The sequence below is a fragment of the Lactuca serriola genome, chromosome 4 (genome assembly GCF_051521515.1).
Source record: "Lactuca serriola cultivar US96UC23 chromosome 4, Lser_US96UC23_V15, whole genome shotgun sequence".
Lineage (NCBI taxonomy): Eukaryota > Viridiplantae > Streptophyta > Magnoliopsida > Asterales > Asteraceae > Lactuca > Lactuca serriola.
Genome location: NC_136411.1, coordinates 148,407,310 through 148,424,475, shown reverse-complemented (window position 1 = coordinate 148,424,475; position 17,166 = coordinate 148,407,310). Strand labels below are relative to the sequence as shown.

Below are 17,166 nucleotides of genomic sequence, written 5' to 3'. Positions count from 1 at the left end.
ACTCGTTGAGTTCATACGTGCATTCTCATAATCGAAAGATACAGAGCTACTCCTTTGCTCCAAACAATAGATCTGGGTCCCTAGAGTGCATTAGCAACATAAAGTTGCTACCTTTACGTGCTTCATGTCCCATAATTCCAAAACCAAGCTAGAAGGGAACTTATCTCATGCATAGCAACTAAAAGGGCTTTCTGCATATTTGATCCAAATAGAACTCAGATCTGGAGTTTCAACTCCAGATCTAACTCATGTACCAAGATCTCATCACAATATTTCCCCACAAACCCTAAAACTCCATGAAAGATGGATCTAGAAAGGAGAAGGCCAAGGATAACGATTCATTACCTCCAAAACGACCTCCCACTGAAGAATAAACCGAATCTCCACAAATATCCTTGATCTTCAAGATCTCTTCACAAATCACTTATCCAAGCTCCAATTTGCTTCCCAATGACTCTCACACACGAATTTAGGGTTTCTGGATCTCCAAGGGTGCTAAGGGGGCTGAGGGGAGGACATTAAGTCCTTTAAATAGGGTGAAACCCTAAGATTAGGGTTTTCCTCTTCCAGGACTGACTCGTCGAGTCCAGCTGCCGACTCGCCGAGTCAGGCCACTTAATCACGTGCCCGACACTCGCTTCAACTTGACGAGTCAAGAGACCTACTCGTCGAGTTCCTTCCTTAATTTTTCACATAACACCCTTCAACTTCTTGCTTCTGAACTTGGGATGTTACATCATGGCCCAAAATCAGGGAAGAAAACTTGAAGATTTTTATGATTGCTGAGTGCTTGAAGGTCCTAAGTGGTATACTAAGGAGACGCAACAGAAAAAGGGATGAAAAGAGTGAAACCGGTGTTCTTGGTATATGATACTTGAGAGAGAAAGTTGAGTTCACGGCCAAGAATGAAGAAATGAGGATAATTTCGATCAGTCACATATATATAGGGAGGAGTGTACGGTCCGAGGTGTTCACGGACGAAGGTTCACTGCCGAGGGTTCACGGCTCCGAAGACTGTTCACAGCCGAAGCCTCATTCACAGCCGCAAACCAAAGCGAGTTCACGGCTCAGATGAAGAATGATATGAGGTATTCTCGATCCCTAGTGTTTCACTTCTTAAACAAAAAACACCTTCGGTACAACATGCTTGGATTTTGTTGACTTTTACTAAACTGAAATTACGGGTTGTCACATCATCCCCCCGTTAGAGAGAATTTTGTCCCGAAATTAGCTTTCTTAGCAGGACTTCAGGGGTTGTGCCTCTCTGAATCGTAGAATATTCACTTGTAGACATGGGCAACTTTGCCCTGAAGTTCATGATAGGATTTATACCTGGTCCATCTATCATTACCTCGTGTATATAAGTTTTATATAATTAAGATTAGTAAGAAGGTCGAATACGCGACTCTGCCCCAAGTCCACAACTAAACAAGGAACAGGAGATAGGGCAGAAGCATACATTCTTAGTCCGCAAAATCTTAATTATATACTACTCTCACGTATGCACTTAGTAGTGATAGGTTAACCGTATTCGTCCTTAACCTCTATGCTTGAACTTGACCTGTTGGACGAGTAGTAGTTCTGGAAGGTTTGATGAGTATACATCGGAAAGGTTTAGGAGGGAAAGGTACTCCTCACATGAGTACTTCGGGGTCTAGAATATGAGAGAGACGATTCTGAGGTATGTGTCGGGTTGTCGTTACGAGTGACGAGCGTTTCGTTAATCGGTCAGTTAAGGTGGTGGGTTTTCGTAACACATGAACTTGGTATGGTGAGGACCACGCTAATCCACGTTTAATGACGACGTCAAACTCTTTATAGAAATAAGTGTTAAGTCGATTTGAAAGAAACGTCTGTTATAACGATGGTGTATCCCGAGTGTGATCGATAGTGCATTCTGTGTAGGCTTTCTAGTGCTTTCTCGATATCACCACTGGTACAAAACGTACCGCAATAGGGGAGTACTAGCAGTAAAAGTGCTTTGATAACTAGTGACGATACTTTATATTACGATCCTTCACGGTACCTCCATGATCGCTTGGCATATACAAGTTACGTATAATTATGATGAATAACACGCTCGACTGAGTGACTTTGCCCTAAATCCACAACCAGACAAGGAACAAGAAATGAGGCAGAATCACTCACTCTAAGCCTGCAAAATCTTAGTTATGCATAACCCTGATGTACATACTAAGCCATCATATCTCACCTACACAAATCTTTAGTTCTTATATGAATGTTGTGACTTGTCCGGACGAGCGAGTAATTTATAACTATTTTTAAATTTTCCCCAATTTTTAATATTAATATAAAATTATAAACTAATTTTTTAAATTAATTCTTATATGAAGCGAAAGAGCTAGTCACAGTTGGCAAACGAATTTCAAACGTTTCTGAAGTTGAAGAGGCGGTAACAAGATAAGATTTCAAACCGAGTCAATGGATAAGAATTGCAAAGGGCGTGTGAATTTGAAACGATTTCTGCCATCACACCTAATGACGTATTCCTCGGGATATACAGCTGTCAAATCGTGCTTTTTCAGGCGTCTATTCAGAAGATCGTATCATCATTACTGTTGATACTTTCTCTCTCCTAGGAGTGGTATATAAGGGTTTCTCACACCTCTTGTAATACTTTACCACTTCCAAATTCTCACAATAGTTGTTCAGCATATTCTCTCTCTACTGTTCGTCTTCTCCCTCAGAATCATCAATGGCGGATTCTTCTTCGGTTCATGAACAGTCTGCTCAGTTCTCTCTTCTCACAATCAAACCCAATCAGAATATCATCATTGAACTGTCACCGTTCCAGTATGATCCATACATGATGCAAGTGGTTGAATGTCTCAAATACTCACCGCTTGTCGTTGCACCTTCTAAATAAAAATTACTTTAAAGAATGAATCTGGCAATTGGTACGCCTTCTAAATAAAAATTACACAGTCTCGTGCTCTAATACCAATTGATGAGAATATTATTCTCTTAGATCGATAGATTTAGCAGATAAATGAAGAATAACGACAGGAATAAAAAACGATGAACACAATAATAAATCAAACGTGTGTTGAATGATTAATATGCTCTATCTCAAAAGAATTCAATGTGAATTGCTACTGTAGAGATAGGCTAGGGTTACAATACGATAAGCGAAGTAATTATCAAAAGTGTTAACAATATAATGCAGGTATGCACTATATATACAAAACCCTAGACAAATCACGACTGGACAGGCCCAGACCGAGAGTGCTTAATGGACCGAACTACAAAGCCCAATGACGCAATCTTCTTGGACTCAACAATAATCCTTGACCATGTCAAGCCACCTGCGTTGTCTCAAGTTCAGGTTCAGCTAGTGCATAAGATATCGCAAACTCTTGTGATATGTGTAAATAGTACATTGGACCCCATACTAGTAGTGCCGCCAAATCTTGAGGGAAAACACTACTACCCCCAACTGCAGATCGTGGGTAGGACATTGTGCCTCATGCGGCTTTAGTTGTCGAGAAGCATACGCAACCACTCGCCCTCTTGCATAAGAACCACCCCCAAACCAGTGATGAATGCATCACAAAATACAACGAAATACTCAACACCCTCTGGAAGGGTCAACACCGGGGCCCCACATAACCTCTGTCGCAGTGTCTCAAATGTCGTCAGCTGCTCAGGGCCCCATCAAAAATCCACTCCCTTCCTCATTAGATGAGTGAGGTATACAACAATCTTGGAGAAATCCTAGATAAGTCTCTGATAATATACTGTTAAACCCAAGAAACTCATAATATCTGAGGGAGACTTCGGAATCTCCCACTGCATCACAGCCTCAATCTTAGTCGGATTGACCAAAATCATGTTCTGGTTAACCAGATGCCCCAGGAACTGGACCTCTCGTAACCAAAAATCACACTTCGAGAACTTGGCATACAACCGTTCTCACCTCAACACTCCCAAAAGTTCTTGAAGGTGCTCCTCATGTTGCTCTCTGGTCTTGAAATACACCAAGATATCATCAATAAAAACAATAAATGATCGACCGAGCATCGACCTATACACCTGATTCATCAAATCCATAAACAATGCAAGTTTCATTGGTGAGTCCAAATGGCATCACCACGAACTCGTAATGCCCATAACGAGTCTGAAATGCAGTCTTCTCCACGTCCTCTTCTCTAACCCTCACCTGTTGATACCCCGACCTCAGATCGATCTTGGGGAACCAAGATGCTCCTTGCAACTGATCAAAGAATCCATCAATCCGCAAAAGGGGATAACGGTTCTTCACTGTCAACTTGTTCAACTCCCGGTAATCAATTCACATTCGGTGTGAACTATCCTTCTTATTGACGAATAATATCGGTGCTCCTCATGGCGAACTGCTCAATCGGATGAACTGCTTGCCTAACAGCTCCTGAAGCTGATAGGACAACTCCAGCATCTCAGGTGGTGCCAAACAGTATGGCGCCTTGGCAATCGGATCCGCACATGGCACTAGGTCAATCTTGAACTCAACCTGCCTCTCGGGAGGCACACCGGGTAACATCTCCGGAAACAGATCAGCAAACTCCTTGACAACCGGCACATCCGAAATTGATGTCTGCTCCCCAACCCATGTATCAACCACATAGGCAAGATAACCCATACAACCATGTTGAATGTATTGTCGAGCCCTAGCAACCAAACAAAACCCTTACCCAATCATGGTACCTTCTCCATAGATAACAGTTCTCCCCCATTTGGGGTTCGAACTATCACTCGATGGCCCTCGTAGTCTATCATAGCACCAAACCTTCTCATCCAATACATCCTCACTTTTACACATACAACCCCCATGGGGATAGGAATCAAATCATTTGGATAAGGCACACCGAAAATCTCCAAAACACAACCCTGATACACTCTGGATGCAGAAATCCTATGTTCGTTGGCAATAGAAACCCATAATGGACACTCCACCTCATTAAGGGCCATACCAAAATCCCTACTAAAAGACTGAGACACAAAGGACCGACTCGCACCTGAGTCAAATAACACAAGAGCAGGAAAATAATTCACTAAGAATGTACCTATCAGAAACATAAACATAAGCATACCATAATATAATCGATAGAATAATAAATGGAAACATACCAGTAACGATGTTTGGCGCCTCCCTGGCATCCTCTGTCATGAGCTGAAAAGCGCAACCTCGAGCCCTCGGGGGCTCCACCCTACCCTAGCGCCCATCGGTGATCCTCAAAGTAGATGGCGTTGGAGCCTACACCAGCGTCCTAATGAGCAAAGGATAGTTGGCCCTCATATGGCCAACCTGCACACAGTGATAACAGATCCTGGTAGCCGGCGTGAAAACCTGCTGGCGACAGTCCTCGGCGTAATGCCCATCCTTGCCCCATTTGTGGCACCCAAAAGTAGATCGGCAAGGAACTTCATGAAACCTACCGCACTCGCCACAAATGCAGCCACTCTCACTCCCATATCTCACATCAGTGGCCTTGAACCACTTCACTGCAGGTTGTGTCTGCCCCGGAGCCTCTTAGAGAACTACCTCAAGCCCAAATACTCATGGGCTAATCTCTCCCTCTCAACTAATGGGACATATATCGTGTGGAACATCTCAGAGAATTGCTCCCATGAAACAACAATCCTCTACTCTGGAGTATAGGATCTAGTAACCACCCTCCTCCAATCCTTCGCCCTAACCTAAGAAAGTTCAGGCGCACTTGACCTTCTGGTCAGCTGGGCAATAATCAGATCCTAGACCCCATCAAACACTGGGGGTTTCATATTGTCGAAATCCCAATACTGGAAGGTCCTCTTTCCATGAACCCCAGTGGCCACAACGGTCGTGGTAGCTGGAGCAACAACAGCCTCAGGAAGTGTAGTGTAACGGTCATCAAAGTACTTAATCATGTCGGTCTTGATAGACCCAAACAGTTGTGGTATCTGCCCCCGGATGATAGTCATAACCTTAGAAGAAATCAGTGCCCTAATCTCCTCCTCAGTCAACCACGACCTATCCTGGCCACTCGCTCCTGCTCCTGATATGGATCCCCTCGTGAACACCATACTGAAATAAACCAGAAACTATAAGATAAAGTGTAATTCATACCGTAAGAGCTATTTCAAATAACGAAACCCTAGGGGTTGTGACTTCCCTGCTATGCGTACGGGTCCTGTATGGCCGGTAGTACGGGCCCATACTACCTTCCACACCTACCCGTATTTGTCTCAGAAGATCATCACAACAGCCCTAACAACACACACTATAATATGCATACATCCTATTCTCGCTCCCTAGATAAATGTTAGACATTCCTCAACTGACCGATTGCTCGCACACAAACCCATTCATCAAACTTCCACCAACCTTGTAAAACTCGTGTATGCTAATCATACATAACGCTGGATTCCATAGATAGTCGAATACTTGATTCTAACCTAAGCCTACAACCAGACAAGGAACAGGAAATAAGGCCAAATAAAACATTCTCAGGATATAAAATCTTAATTATGTACAATTTTGATGCATACACTAAGCAACTACAGTAATTCTGTCAATTTCATACTAGAAATAGCCCAAGGCTATCATGCATCATATATCAGGAAATTCTATCATGAAATTCTTAAAGATCCTAGCCTACCACTAGCATGTTGTTCTAACATAACATCAAATAATAGTGTGGGTAACTTGGGGTATACTTTCTTGCTCCGGCTGATCGTACACATCACATCCTTCATTGGTTACTTTAGAAAACAATTTTGAAAACTAGTTTAAAAACTTTGGCAGTTCCCTAGTTTGAGTCTGGATTCACACGAATGTTCATCCAATTCTCTAAAACCAAGGCTCTGATACCATAAACTAAAACTATAAGCCAAAGCTAAGTGAGTTCCCCCAAAGTACCAAACACACATCATATAACAACATATATTGGGTCCTCATCCTATGTCTGGAATACCCCTGCAAGGTCCTTAGCATAAGTATGGATTACTCCTGAGCCCACAATATGATTCTGGTATGCCTATCGGAGTCAACTCATATCTGGAATGCTCCCGAGCCCTCAGTATAAGTCTGGCATGCCAATTGGGCCCTCAACTCATATATATATATATATATATATATATATATATATATATGTGTGTGTGTATATATATATATATATATATATATATATATATGTAATGCTCTCGGGTTTGTTGGCTACACCATAAAGTAGTACAACCTCAACCCAACACAATATGTCGACATATGAAACAGATAAACTTAAACACAGAACCAGAAAATACAAATAATCATGTAGGTCTACAACTCAGCCAAATACTAGTATATCACTATCTTATAACCAGGATACATAAACTAGTGGGCCCGCATTGGTGCCTTCGACCCACGGTACAGTGAGGAAAACTCACCTCACAGTCTGAATGCAAGCTGAATAAATCTCGGTCCCAAAAATCGACTCAACGATCACGTAACCAACACCAAGGACCTAATCTCAATTAATCATCTCAAAATACCTAAAATACCCCTAAGTCAATTTGGTCAAAGCTCTGCTCAAAGGACAAGGTCAACAGGTCAACTCCATCCAATCAGTTGAGTATGCGAGGAGTACACAGCTCCTACGTTGGGCGTACTCAGTCTTTGACCGGAGTCGGGCGGTACGCACGGCGTACACACATAATCCCCTTTTACTCAATAAGAGCTTAATGCATTAAGCTCTCATGTCCCAATTTCAGATCCAAGGCCAAAATACCACTAAGATTCATAAAGTTTCCAACTTTCTAACTTTGCATGCCCATTAAGTGCTTAATACACAAAATTCCAACTTATTAACACCTTAAGACCTTCTAGAGCATGCATGGGGAACAACTAAGCATCAAGACCACATTTTTATGACTCAAGACCCCTCATTAGGTTTGAAAGGACGACTTATTTGACTAAGAGCATGCCATACTCAAGAATCATCATAGTTAGGACCAAAAATGCCATAAATAATATGATCAAGCTGTGAGTTTTTTTACCTCTTGGAGGTTGCTAGCAAGGAGAGAATCGTAGATCCAAGTTGCTTCCAAGCTCCAAAGTCTTCCCACCACCTTCTTCTTCTTCTTCAAGAATACCACCAAAACACAAAGATGAGCTCAATATGCACTCTTCTCACTTAGGGTTAGCTAGAGGGACGTTTTCTCAGGTGGAGGTTGATGAGGGAATGAGAAATGAGGAGTAAATGATGATTATTTATAGACCAAACCCTAAAAATTAGGGTTTGAGGATACATCATGTACGCCATGCGTACGCAGTGTACGCCCAACATACTAAGGTCCACCCTAGTACGCTCAGCGTACACAACATACGCCCAGTGTACTAAGTGTTTAGCCAAAATCACCAAAATTCCACTATGGGCCATTTAAGCAATCTTTCTCATGCACAAGGTTCAAAATGCAATATTCCTTCATACATAGGGTTAAACTTGAAAATACCTAATCATTGGGATATTACATCACTAAGCTTAGTTCTTACCTAGCTGTTATTGTTTTTCAGGTATCATCGGTTATCGTGGGAAGACGAAGGTGTGACTGTATATATTCATCAATAACAATGAAGATTCCGCATTTTCTATAATACTTTGATTTTATACAATGTACCTTAGAACAAATGTTTTTCTTAAATTGTATTCTCAAAATGAGCAATTTTACCTTAATTGAAAATGAAAATTTTTGATGTGAAAATTGGATGCTAATAAAAGTCAACCCATTCCAAAAGTCAACATACAAAGTCAAAGTCAACAACCAAAATCAACACTCAACACCACTAACAACTGATTCCAACGCCGTGACCAGTCCTTGGTCACATCGTAGCCAATAAACCAACCCCGATCCAAAACTCCGGCTTCAAACAACTTAGTCGCGATCAAAATCGTCGTGATGGCCATGCCCTCACGCCATGACTAAGCCAATCCAAAACAAACAGGAAAACTCCTTGTCACGTTGTGACTACAGCAGAACGGGACAACTTAATATATTCAAGCCTTAATCCTATGAGCCATCCAATCCAAATTTCCAAAGGGCCTTCTTACTCCAAAATCATCCTAAAAATCGATGTTTTATAGAAATGCATGTCCAATGCATGTCTTGATCTCATATTAGGTCAAAATGATAAAGAAATGGAACCACAATCACATGAATGTCTTCAAAACTTAGCCAAACTTTAGATCCAACAAACACAACCCTCAAGGGACCTCAAGCACCCATAAAGTTGCCAAATTTATGGAATCATTCCATCCAAACTTCCATAACATGAAGGGAAAGGGAAAAGATGCCTAGATCTAGAATCTATCAACATAACGTTTGGATCTTGAACACTTACAATGGTCTAGAAATGGCTCAAATACAGATTTCAAGCATGCCAAGAGGTTCTCTACACCACAATGTCCTTTTTCTTCCTTCCAGAAGCTTCAAAACACCAAGGGCAAGCTCACAAATGAAGAGGAGAGTAGTAGGGTTTACTTCAAGGCTCTAAGGGGTGATGGATGCTGGAAATGAAACCCTAAATCCGAGATTAGTGTCTTAAATACGGAGGAAACCCTAAAATGTCATCGGCTTGGGCTGTAAGCATCCTCACATCATGACCATATTCATATCATGAGGTGACATGCCTCCGTATCCGTGTTTCTCATATTGACTCGTCACGTCATGACCTTCCTTTGGTCATGCATTGACACATGGTTTTTCTCAAAAATCATGTCTTTGACTCCTTAATGTCCTACAATGATCTATTATGAAAATTAGGTGTTACAAATAAGATAAATATCTAAAATAAAGTCAAAACAATTTTAGTATATTTATTAAAAGGTAAAATGGTGTGCGAGTAAAGATTGAAAAACAAACATATTTGATGGGTGAGAACTTATTTAATAAAAAAAAAAATTATAATTCTAAATAAAAAATCATTAATTATGTAGATATTTGAGAAGTTAGAGATTTTCAAGTGGATATCTTTTTAACAGGTATTCCCGTTTTGAATAGGTTCCTCCGGAGGTGGTTCATTATTTTGTAAAGACATGAAGACGGGTTTGCATTGCATTTACAAGCAATGTTGTATCACCCTTCCTATGTACCCGTTGATTGAAACCTCGAGGATTAGAGCTTGGCACCTATACACTATAAGGAGCCATTGAGGCATCGGATGGTTATAATCACCACTTGATAGCTTACTTATAAACTCCCCCTGTAGGAGACAAATGTTTAAATCTTGTAAGCTTCAATTAAAAATGACCGGAAAAGAGTAGCCTAATGTCTCTTACAAAAGAAGGCAAGACTTCTCCATATTTTCACCACATGGTGGACCTCCTTCAAGGAAGCCTATGCAAAATGAGAATATTCCTTATAAAAAATATAGATGTTTGTTTATCTATTTTATGTTTTAATGCCTACATATTCCATCTTTTAGAATAGTCTCTAAAACACATACATCCAACCTTCCCTCACCTCATTTATTACTAGACTAGTTGTGAGACACATATATTACATAAGTTAATTTAATATATACATATATATATATATATATATATATATATATATATATATATATATATATATATATATAATTAAAATATTTGAGAATTTTGAATTTATAAGAAAATAAGAAAATTAATAAATTATTATAATGAAAATGTTTTTATCTTTTAAATTTAAACAAATAATTTAAATAAAGAAAAAAAAACTAATAAACTTTAATTTTAGGAATTTTGAAATTAAAAGGTAAGTTTATTAATGAAATTAATATCCAATTATTACTAAATTAATTGCAATTATTACATTAAAATATTATATAAAATTTAATAAAATAAAGAAACTCATAAAATAACATGTGGAAAAAAAATTAATTCAAAATAACCACAAAATAACATTTGACAAATTGAATGAGAATGTGATAAGTAGCAAAAAAAACTTTCATTTATTAAAGAGGATTTTGGGTATCATAAATTAAATATCCTCCTAATTTTTTCTTACTTATCTTTCTACTAATATGAAATGTGACAAGTTTAAAAAAAAATATTATTAATTTTATCAAAATATAACACTTATCACCATTTCATATGAATAAATAACTAAATCGATAGAAAATGTAGAATGATATTTAATTTCTATTTAGGTATTGTTGTTGTGCAACAACTTTTGTTACTTGAAAGAGCAAATTGGTGCTATTTTACAGCAAAAATGTAACATAAACCTTATAAAAAAATACACTCTTTTCCTCTATATTTTAGAAATACATGTAACCACAAGAGTGGTGGTGGATTGATAAGGCATGGGAAAATATGACAGATAACTCATTGACCCAAGTTCAAACCCTGACATATACCTCTTGTAGTTATGGAGGTTCGTTTGTGGTGCCTCTAGTTCATGTTCGCACAGGGGATTAAGTCAAAAGAAATACAACATGTTCATAAACAAGGGAGGGAATTTTTAATTTAACATATGTGTTTGTTTACTTGTTTTAGAAGAATTCATTCACATTGATTGAGACAATAAATTAATCAATCCTTTCAAGAAATGAGCTTCACTAATTAGATATTGTATCTGGAAGCATATGCATATATATATAAATCATGCGTTGACCAAATGAAATTTGATCAGCTAGCTCTGTTTTGACCTCACCCACTCAACAAAGTTGTCTAGGATCAAAGGCCAAGCAAGTTCCTCATCATAATTATTAAAATCCGGGAAACTTATCTGTTAAAAACAATAAATAAATTAAAACTATCAAACTAAAAAAAAATCATGATAATGTTTGATTAATGATTACCTCGTGGCAGAATCTATAGAACCCCATCCATTGATCCATGTTTATTACCTTGTAATCAATCTGTGTCTGCAAAATACTCCAAAATTAAAATTCCATGTATTATTTTTTATAAAAGAACAAAAAAGAATGACATTTTGTATTTTTTTTTATTTTTTGTGCTCACCTTTAGATACTGAATGAACAAATCCACCTGCATGCGGAATTGTGACCCCAAAACAAGCTCCAATAATTCGCATATGCTCTCAATATCTATGCTCTTTTGCTTCTCCTCTATATAATATAATAACCATTACAAAAATTCTAATAAGCAATTGAAATTAGAGAATAAAAATAAAAGGTTAATGTCATAAACGAGTAACAAACTAGTATTTTCTTTTTTCACAAAACACCTTTACAATAAAAGTACTATCAAAAGGTAAGCAACTGTACTTTGTGTATTACAAAATACCCTAAAAACAGTGCACCAGTCATCCAATATAATTAATTATATCAAATGACTGGTGTCAGTCATCCGATATAATTATATCAGATGATAGTCAGTCATCTGATACCTGCATAAGTTCCAAGTAACTGTAGACCATATTTACCGGTTAGACAATATCGAAATGCATAAGAATAGAACTCCACATAATTTGATGGCCTGCGGACCTTTTTTAAAAAAAAAAACAAACAAACAAATTAGTGATATAAAAAATAAATCCTTCTTATTTAACAAAACTTAAAGAAAATGAAAAAAAAAAAACGTATGGTAAAATAGTAAAATACCTCGTTGTCTAGATCAGGAAGTGCCTTTTTTAACTTAACTATGGTATCACTCCGTAATGCTTTAAGCCCTTTTCGCCATTCATCCTATAAAGAATAGAAATTTATGAGGTTTTTATTCATCATGTTGCTAGTTAGGTTAAAAAGGTAGTTTTTTTTATTATTATTACCAGGGTGAAGTATCCCTGCTTTTCAGCTTGCATTTTCCTGGAAATTATAGAGAAATCAGTAATGGAAGTGGTAAAAGATGTGATAAATGAAAGTAATGGATGCAATGGAACTTACCAAGCAAGCATCAATATGCGTACATCTGTGTGTTCAACTTCTAAGTCAGAACATAGATACTCTATTCCTTCTGGGCTGTTTATATAAACATGAATGTATCAGAGATGAAGAAGATGAAGAAGAAGAAGAAGGAACTAAGACTTGATGCAGAATCTAGTAATCTACTGCAACAAATTCAATCACGAAAAGAAATAGATAGATAGCACTTACTCAATCATACCAGAAGACTCATTTGCATATGAATAGTATAGCTGATCAATACGTTCCAACTCCTTGGATGCAGCTTTACCTGAAGCTGAAGAGAAAGGTTAACTCTACAAGTGAAAGTAGGCCGTTATCTGCATCTGATTAGTAGTATGTATATTGTGATAAACTTGCAGTTTTAGCAATAGGTTTAGCTTAAATCAGATGACTTTGATCAAAATCTCAACCATGAACAGCTTTATATTTCATGAGTGCTGTTATTTATCATGTCAGAATCCACATATGAACGATTGAACACGAAGTTACTGGTTTAAGAACAGCACATGGAATTTGGGACAATCAAAAGGGAATTTTGAGTGACTCTCTTGTGAGAACTTAACATGATCGGTGCAAGTTGTTTTTGTGTATCTATTCATCGCGTCTTTAGAGTAAATTGAAAGTTAATAATCCGAGAACATAGTTCTATTAAAATTAATTTATACGGCTATAGACCAACTCGATAACATGTACAGAATTGTGGTTTCGTAATTTGCCTCTGAAATCGGCTACTGGCTAAAAGTTGAAAAAACAGTAATCCATGCGCCTTGATTTTACTTCAAATCGAACGAAATCATCAAACTAAAGCAAAAACTAACCTACTTATAGTGAAATTGAAATCGAGAAACAAAAAATTGATTGCATACCAGAGCGGAATAGATCCATGGCAGAAGAATTAGATGAGGTCGTTGAATTAGTTGGGCCTTTCTTCGACGCAGCCCGACGCATCTTGAATAAATTCTTTAGAAAACGAATTTCGAAGAATCGGGACAAAAATCAATGGTGATGATGGTGATGGTGTTGATGATGTAACGAGATCCGAGAGCCGATACGAAGCGATGAAGACTCTTACAGAACGAAACGATCGGAACGGAGTTGGAGTCGGAATCGGAGAACGGACATCGACGGAAAGTTGTGCGGACGGTTGACTGCTTAGATACGATGGTCGGTTGTGAACCGACGCTCAAGGTCTTTGGATCCCTTATTGGAATGTTAACTTTCAACAAAATAATTTCTTTCTTTTATGGTATTTTCTTACAAGCTATTTTTGTTTCATCTTTTATTATTTTCATATACTAAAAGACTTACACTTTTATTTTATATTTAGGGGTGTTTGGATTAGCTTATTAGCTTATTGTTTATTAGCTTATTTGTGGGAATTATTAGCTTATTGTTTATTAGCTTATTTGTGGGAATAAGCAATAAGCATGGGGAGAGATGTTTATTAAAATTAGTTTATTTAGCTTAATAAGCTGGATTTTATCCAAACACTTAAAGTTAGCTTATTGTGGGAATAAGCAATAAAGACCTTTTTTTTCCTATCAAACATCCCCTTAAATTTTATTTTTACACTTTTATTTTATACTTACACTTTATGTTAACTTACACTTTTAAGTATTTTATATTTAAGTTATATTTTTACAACTGATTGTAGTAAATTAATGCCCAATGGATACGTACATTTCATCTACATGGCATATAAAATTAAAAAATAATTTATGATAGTAATGATTTTCATTTATGTTCATATTTGATCTTTTGTTTATATTGTTTATACATAATGACCATTAAATTTTAGTTTTTTATTAAAATTATATCTTATAACCGGAAATAACCTATATTATGGTTTCATCTTTTCAAATCGTAGAATACTATTACATGGTCATATTTTACGACTAAACGTAAGTAAAAATCACAGTCGTTCAAACTCCCCCAACTTTTGATCATGACCATGATAACTCAATATAAATATTAATCGGAGCTTACAGTCGTCCTCCGCTCACTTCCTTCTTCTTCTCCCCACGTTCACAGTCGGTTTTCACAGACTCCTTCCAACAATGTTTCAGTTATGGCACTTCTCTTTCAACCAACCACGATGAGGAGTTTGCTTCCTTCTTAGTCGGTATCTGGCCTAACCACGATAGAGAAAAATATCGTATATAATGATCAAAAGATGTTCAATGTTTCTACGTTTCAATTAGTTTGTTGAATTGCTTCATTTGATGCCAACAGTTATGGAATCAATTTCGATTGAAAATAGTTCCCCTCAGGTAAATCCATCATAGTATTACAATTTCACAATTTTACCGATATTGATTAGATTTATATTGCTTCAATCCAGAACTGGATGTTCTTTGAATATCAAAAAATTATGCTTATTAATGTGTGTGATTGGCGTTTTCAGATGAAAAGAAGTGAAATTACAGCAGAAATAGAAGTGGGTGTGAGCAGAAAGAAGAAGATACTTGCATCAGAGGCCACTAGAAAACCTACAGAATACCTCTTGACGATTGCTCTTCTACCATTTCATTTTTTTTGTCTGTCGTCGCTCTTTCATCGATTAGGGTTTTACTGCCTCCCATTCGCCTTTCATTTTATTCAATAGGTTCGATAGGATCACAATTCCTTTTAAAAAATTTCAGAGGTAATCTTAATTCACCTAATTTTGGTAGGTGTGATGCCTAGAAAGCTAAAACAATCTTTCTTAATCTCAATCAAGATCTTCAAATCGTAAGTGCTTAATAAACGCCAAATTATATATGCTGAATGAGCCAAATCAAACATAATTTTTTCATAAGTTCAGGTGAAAGAAGATGTAACAGAAGCTTTGGAAGCCATTCGAGAAGTTTCGGAAGCCATTGATGATTCAGATGATGTTCTATGTGCTATTGGTTTTTAGTATGCTTAGGACTTATTAGGTCCGTGGAAGGTCAATTCTTTGTTAATGGTTTTCTCTATTTGTTAGGGTTTATTTAGGTTCTTTCTATTTCACTTCACTATGTCAATCAGTAATATGATGATATTGGTTTTCTAAATATATGGAGGCATACATGCACGATGTTTGCTTTATTGATGCTTTCCTTGATTGATATCCACTGACACATCACAACACCCTTTAGTGAAGGTACTTTCACATCATAAGATTATCCAAACATCTATTTAGTACTTCAACAAAGCATGTGTGGATTATACTTTATTATGAATATCATGATTCATTAGATGATATTGTACTAGCATTAGGAACTACAATTCTTTAGAAAAATAAATCGGTAATGAAACTGGCTTCAAAGTTATCTGTTACTTGCAACATAGTTATGTATGTGCTTTTAATTCTCACTAATTATTTATGGAAGCTACTCGAGGTAGAAGCATGAAAGACTTATTCAAGCTTATATTACTTTCAGACACAATCAAAACCCGCCTATTGTGGATTAGCTACAATGAAAATTACCAGTAGCTTTAGTTTCATTTTTACATAATCTATTAATTATTTTTAGGTCCTTTCTATGTTGTATTGTTGTGAGCTTTTAGAAAATATTAAATCCAAAGGAATTTCATTTTGGGATGTTGTGTTTTTGGCTCATTTTGCTACAGAAAAAAGTGAACCTTTTCCTACAAAGTAATATTGATGCATTTCACAAGTTTGTTATTGCATGTTCTACTTCTGATGATTTTCATGTGATCTCATATTATAACATAGAAACTTTTAAACATGCAAGTTTTAATCAATTTGGAGATGATCTTTTTTTGCTTGCTGATTTAACGAGCTAATATGATGGTTTGTATTTTTTTTTTTTTTACAAACACCTACTGTGACAACCCGGATTTTCAATCTTGTAAAAGTCGACAAGGGTCAAAAATATCAAATAAAAGTCAAATTTATTGTTTTGTTAATTAAACAAAGTTAAATTAATGATTTTAATACATATAATCATTTTTAGTAAAAGTGTTGTAAAGTTTAGAAGAGGAATGCACAAAGACCGAGGAATCTCGCATGAGAAGCCTCCCCACCGAAAACCCTTCGCATTTCCCCTTTTTTTCCTTCGGACCGAAAACGGTTCTCGGCAGCAAACGCCTCGGACTGCTAACGCGTGTTCAGCAGAAAACTACTTCAGTGGGTTTCCTTTCCTGACCACAAACCCTTCGGTCAAATCTCATCTCCGATCAAACCTTATCTTCTCGGTTAGTGTTCTCGGCCGAAAACCTATATATATATATATATATATATATATATATATATATATATATATATATATATATATATATATATATATATATATATATATGTTGCCCGAAAACCT

At 37.0% G+C, this 17,166-nt stretch overlaps 2 protein-coding genes and 1 long non-coding RNA gene across 4 annotated transcripts; 1 reads left to right on the top strand and 2 right to left on the bottom strand.

Annotated features, from left to right (window-relative positions):
- Positions 1 to 4,363: 4,363 nt before the first annotated feature.
- Positions 4,364 to 5,167, bottom strand: LOC145098902 (uncharacterized). The gene is made up of 3 exons (XM_079036493.1): positions 5,128 to 5,167; positions 4,705 to 5,015; positions 4,364 to 4,594 (listed from the first exon to the last, which is right to left on the bottom strand). The coding sequence occupies exons 1-3, from the start codon at positions 5,165 to 5,167 to the stop codon at positions 4,364 to 4,366; spliced, it is 582 nt and encodes a 193-aa protein (XP_078892619.1).
- Positions 5,168 to 11,434: 6,267 nt separating this feature from the next.
- LOC145102729 (defective in cullin neddylation protein (DUF298)) lies at positions 11,435 to 14,098 on the bottom strand. Its single transcript, XM_079040193.1, has 9 exons — positions 13,732 to 14,098; positions 13,055 to 13,139; positions 12,845 to 12,919; positions 12,730 to 12,766; positions 12,563 to 12,646; positions 12,385 to 12,445; positions 11,961 to 12,067; positions 11,798 to 11,863; positions 11,435 to 11,724 (listed from the first exon to the last, which is right to left on the bottom strand). The coding sequence occupies exons 1-9, from the start codon at positions 13,811 to 13,813 to the stop codon at positions 11,629 to 11,631; spliced, it is 693 nt and encodes a 230-aa protein (XP_078896319.1). The 5' UTR covers positions 13,814 to 14,098; the 3' UTR covers positions 11,435 to 11,628.
- A 660-nt stretch (positions 14,099 to 14,758) lies between these two features.
- On the top strand, positions 14,759 to 15,934 carry LOC145100388 (uncharacterized). Of its 2 annotated transcripts, XR_013705009.1 has the most exons (3): positions 14,794 to 15,135; positions 15,270 to 15,595; positions 15,669 to 15,934. It is a non-coding gene; the product is annotated as an uncharacterized LOC145100388 (long non-coding RNA). The 2 variants fall into 2 exon arrangements; XR_013705008.1 differs by having other exon boundaries at positions 14,759 to 15,135; positions 15,270 to 15,934.
- The last annotated feature ends 1,232 nt before the right edge of the window (positions 15,935 to 17,166 follow it).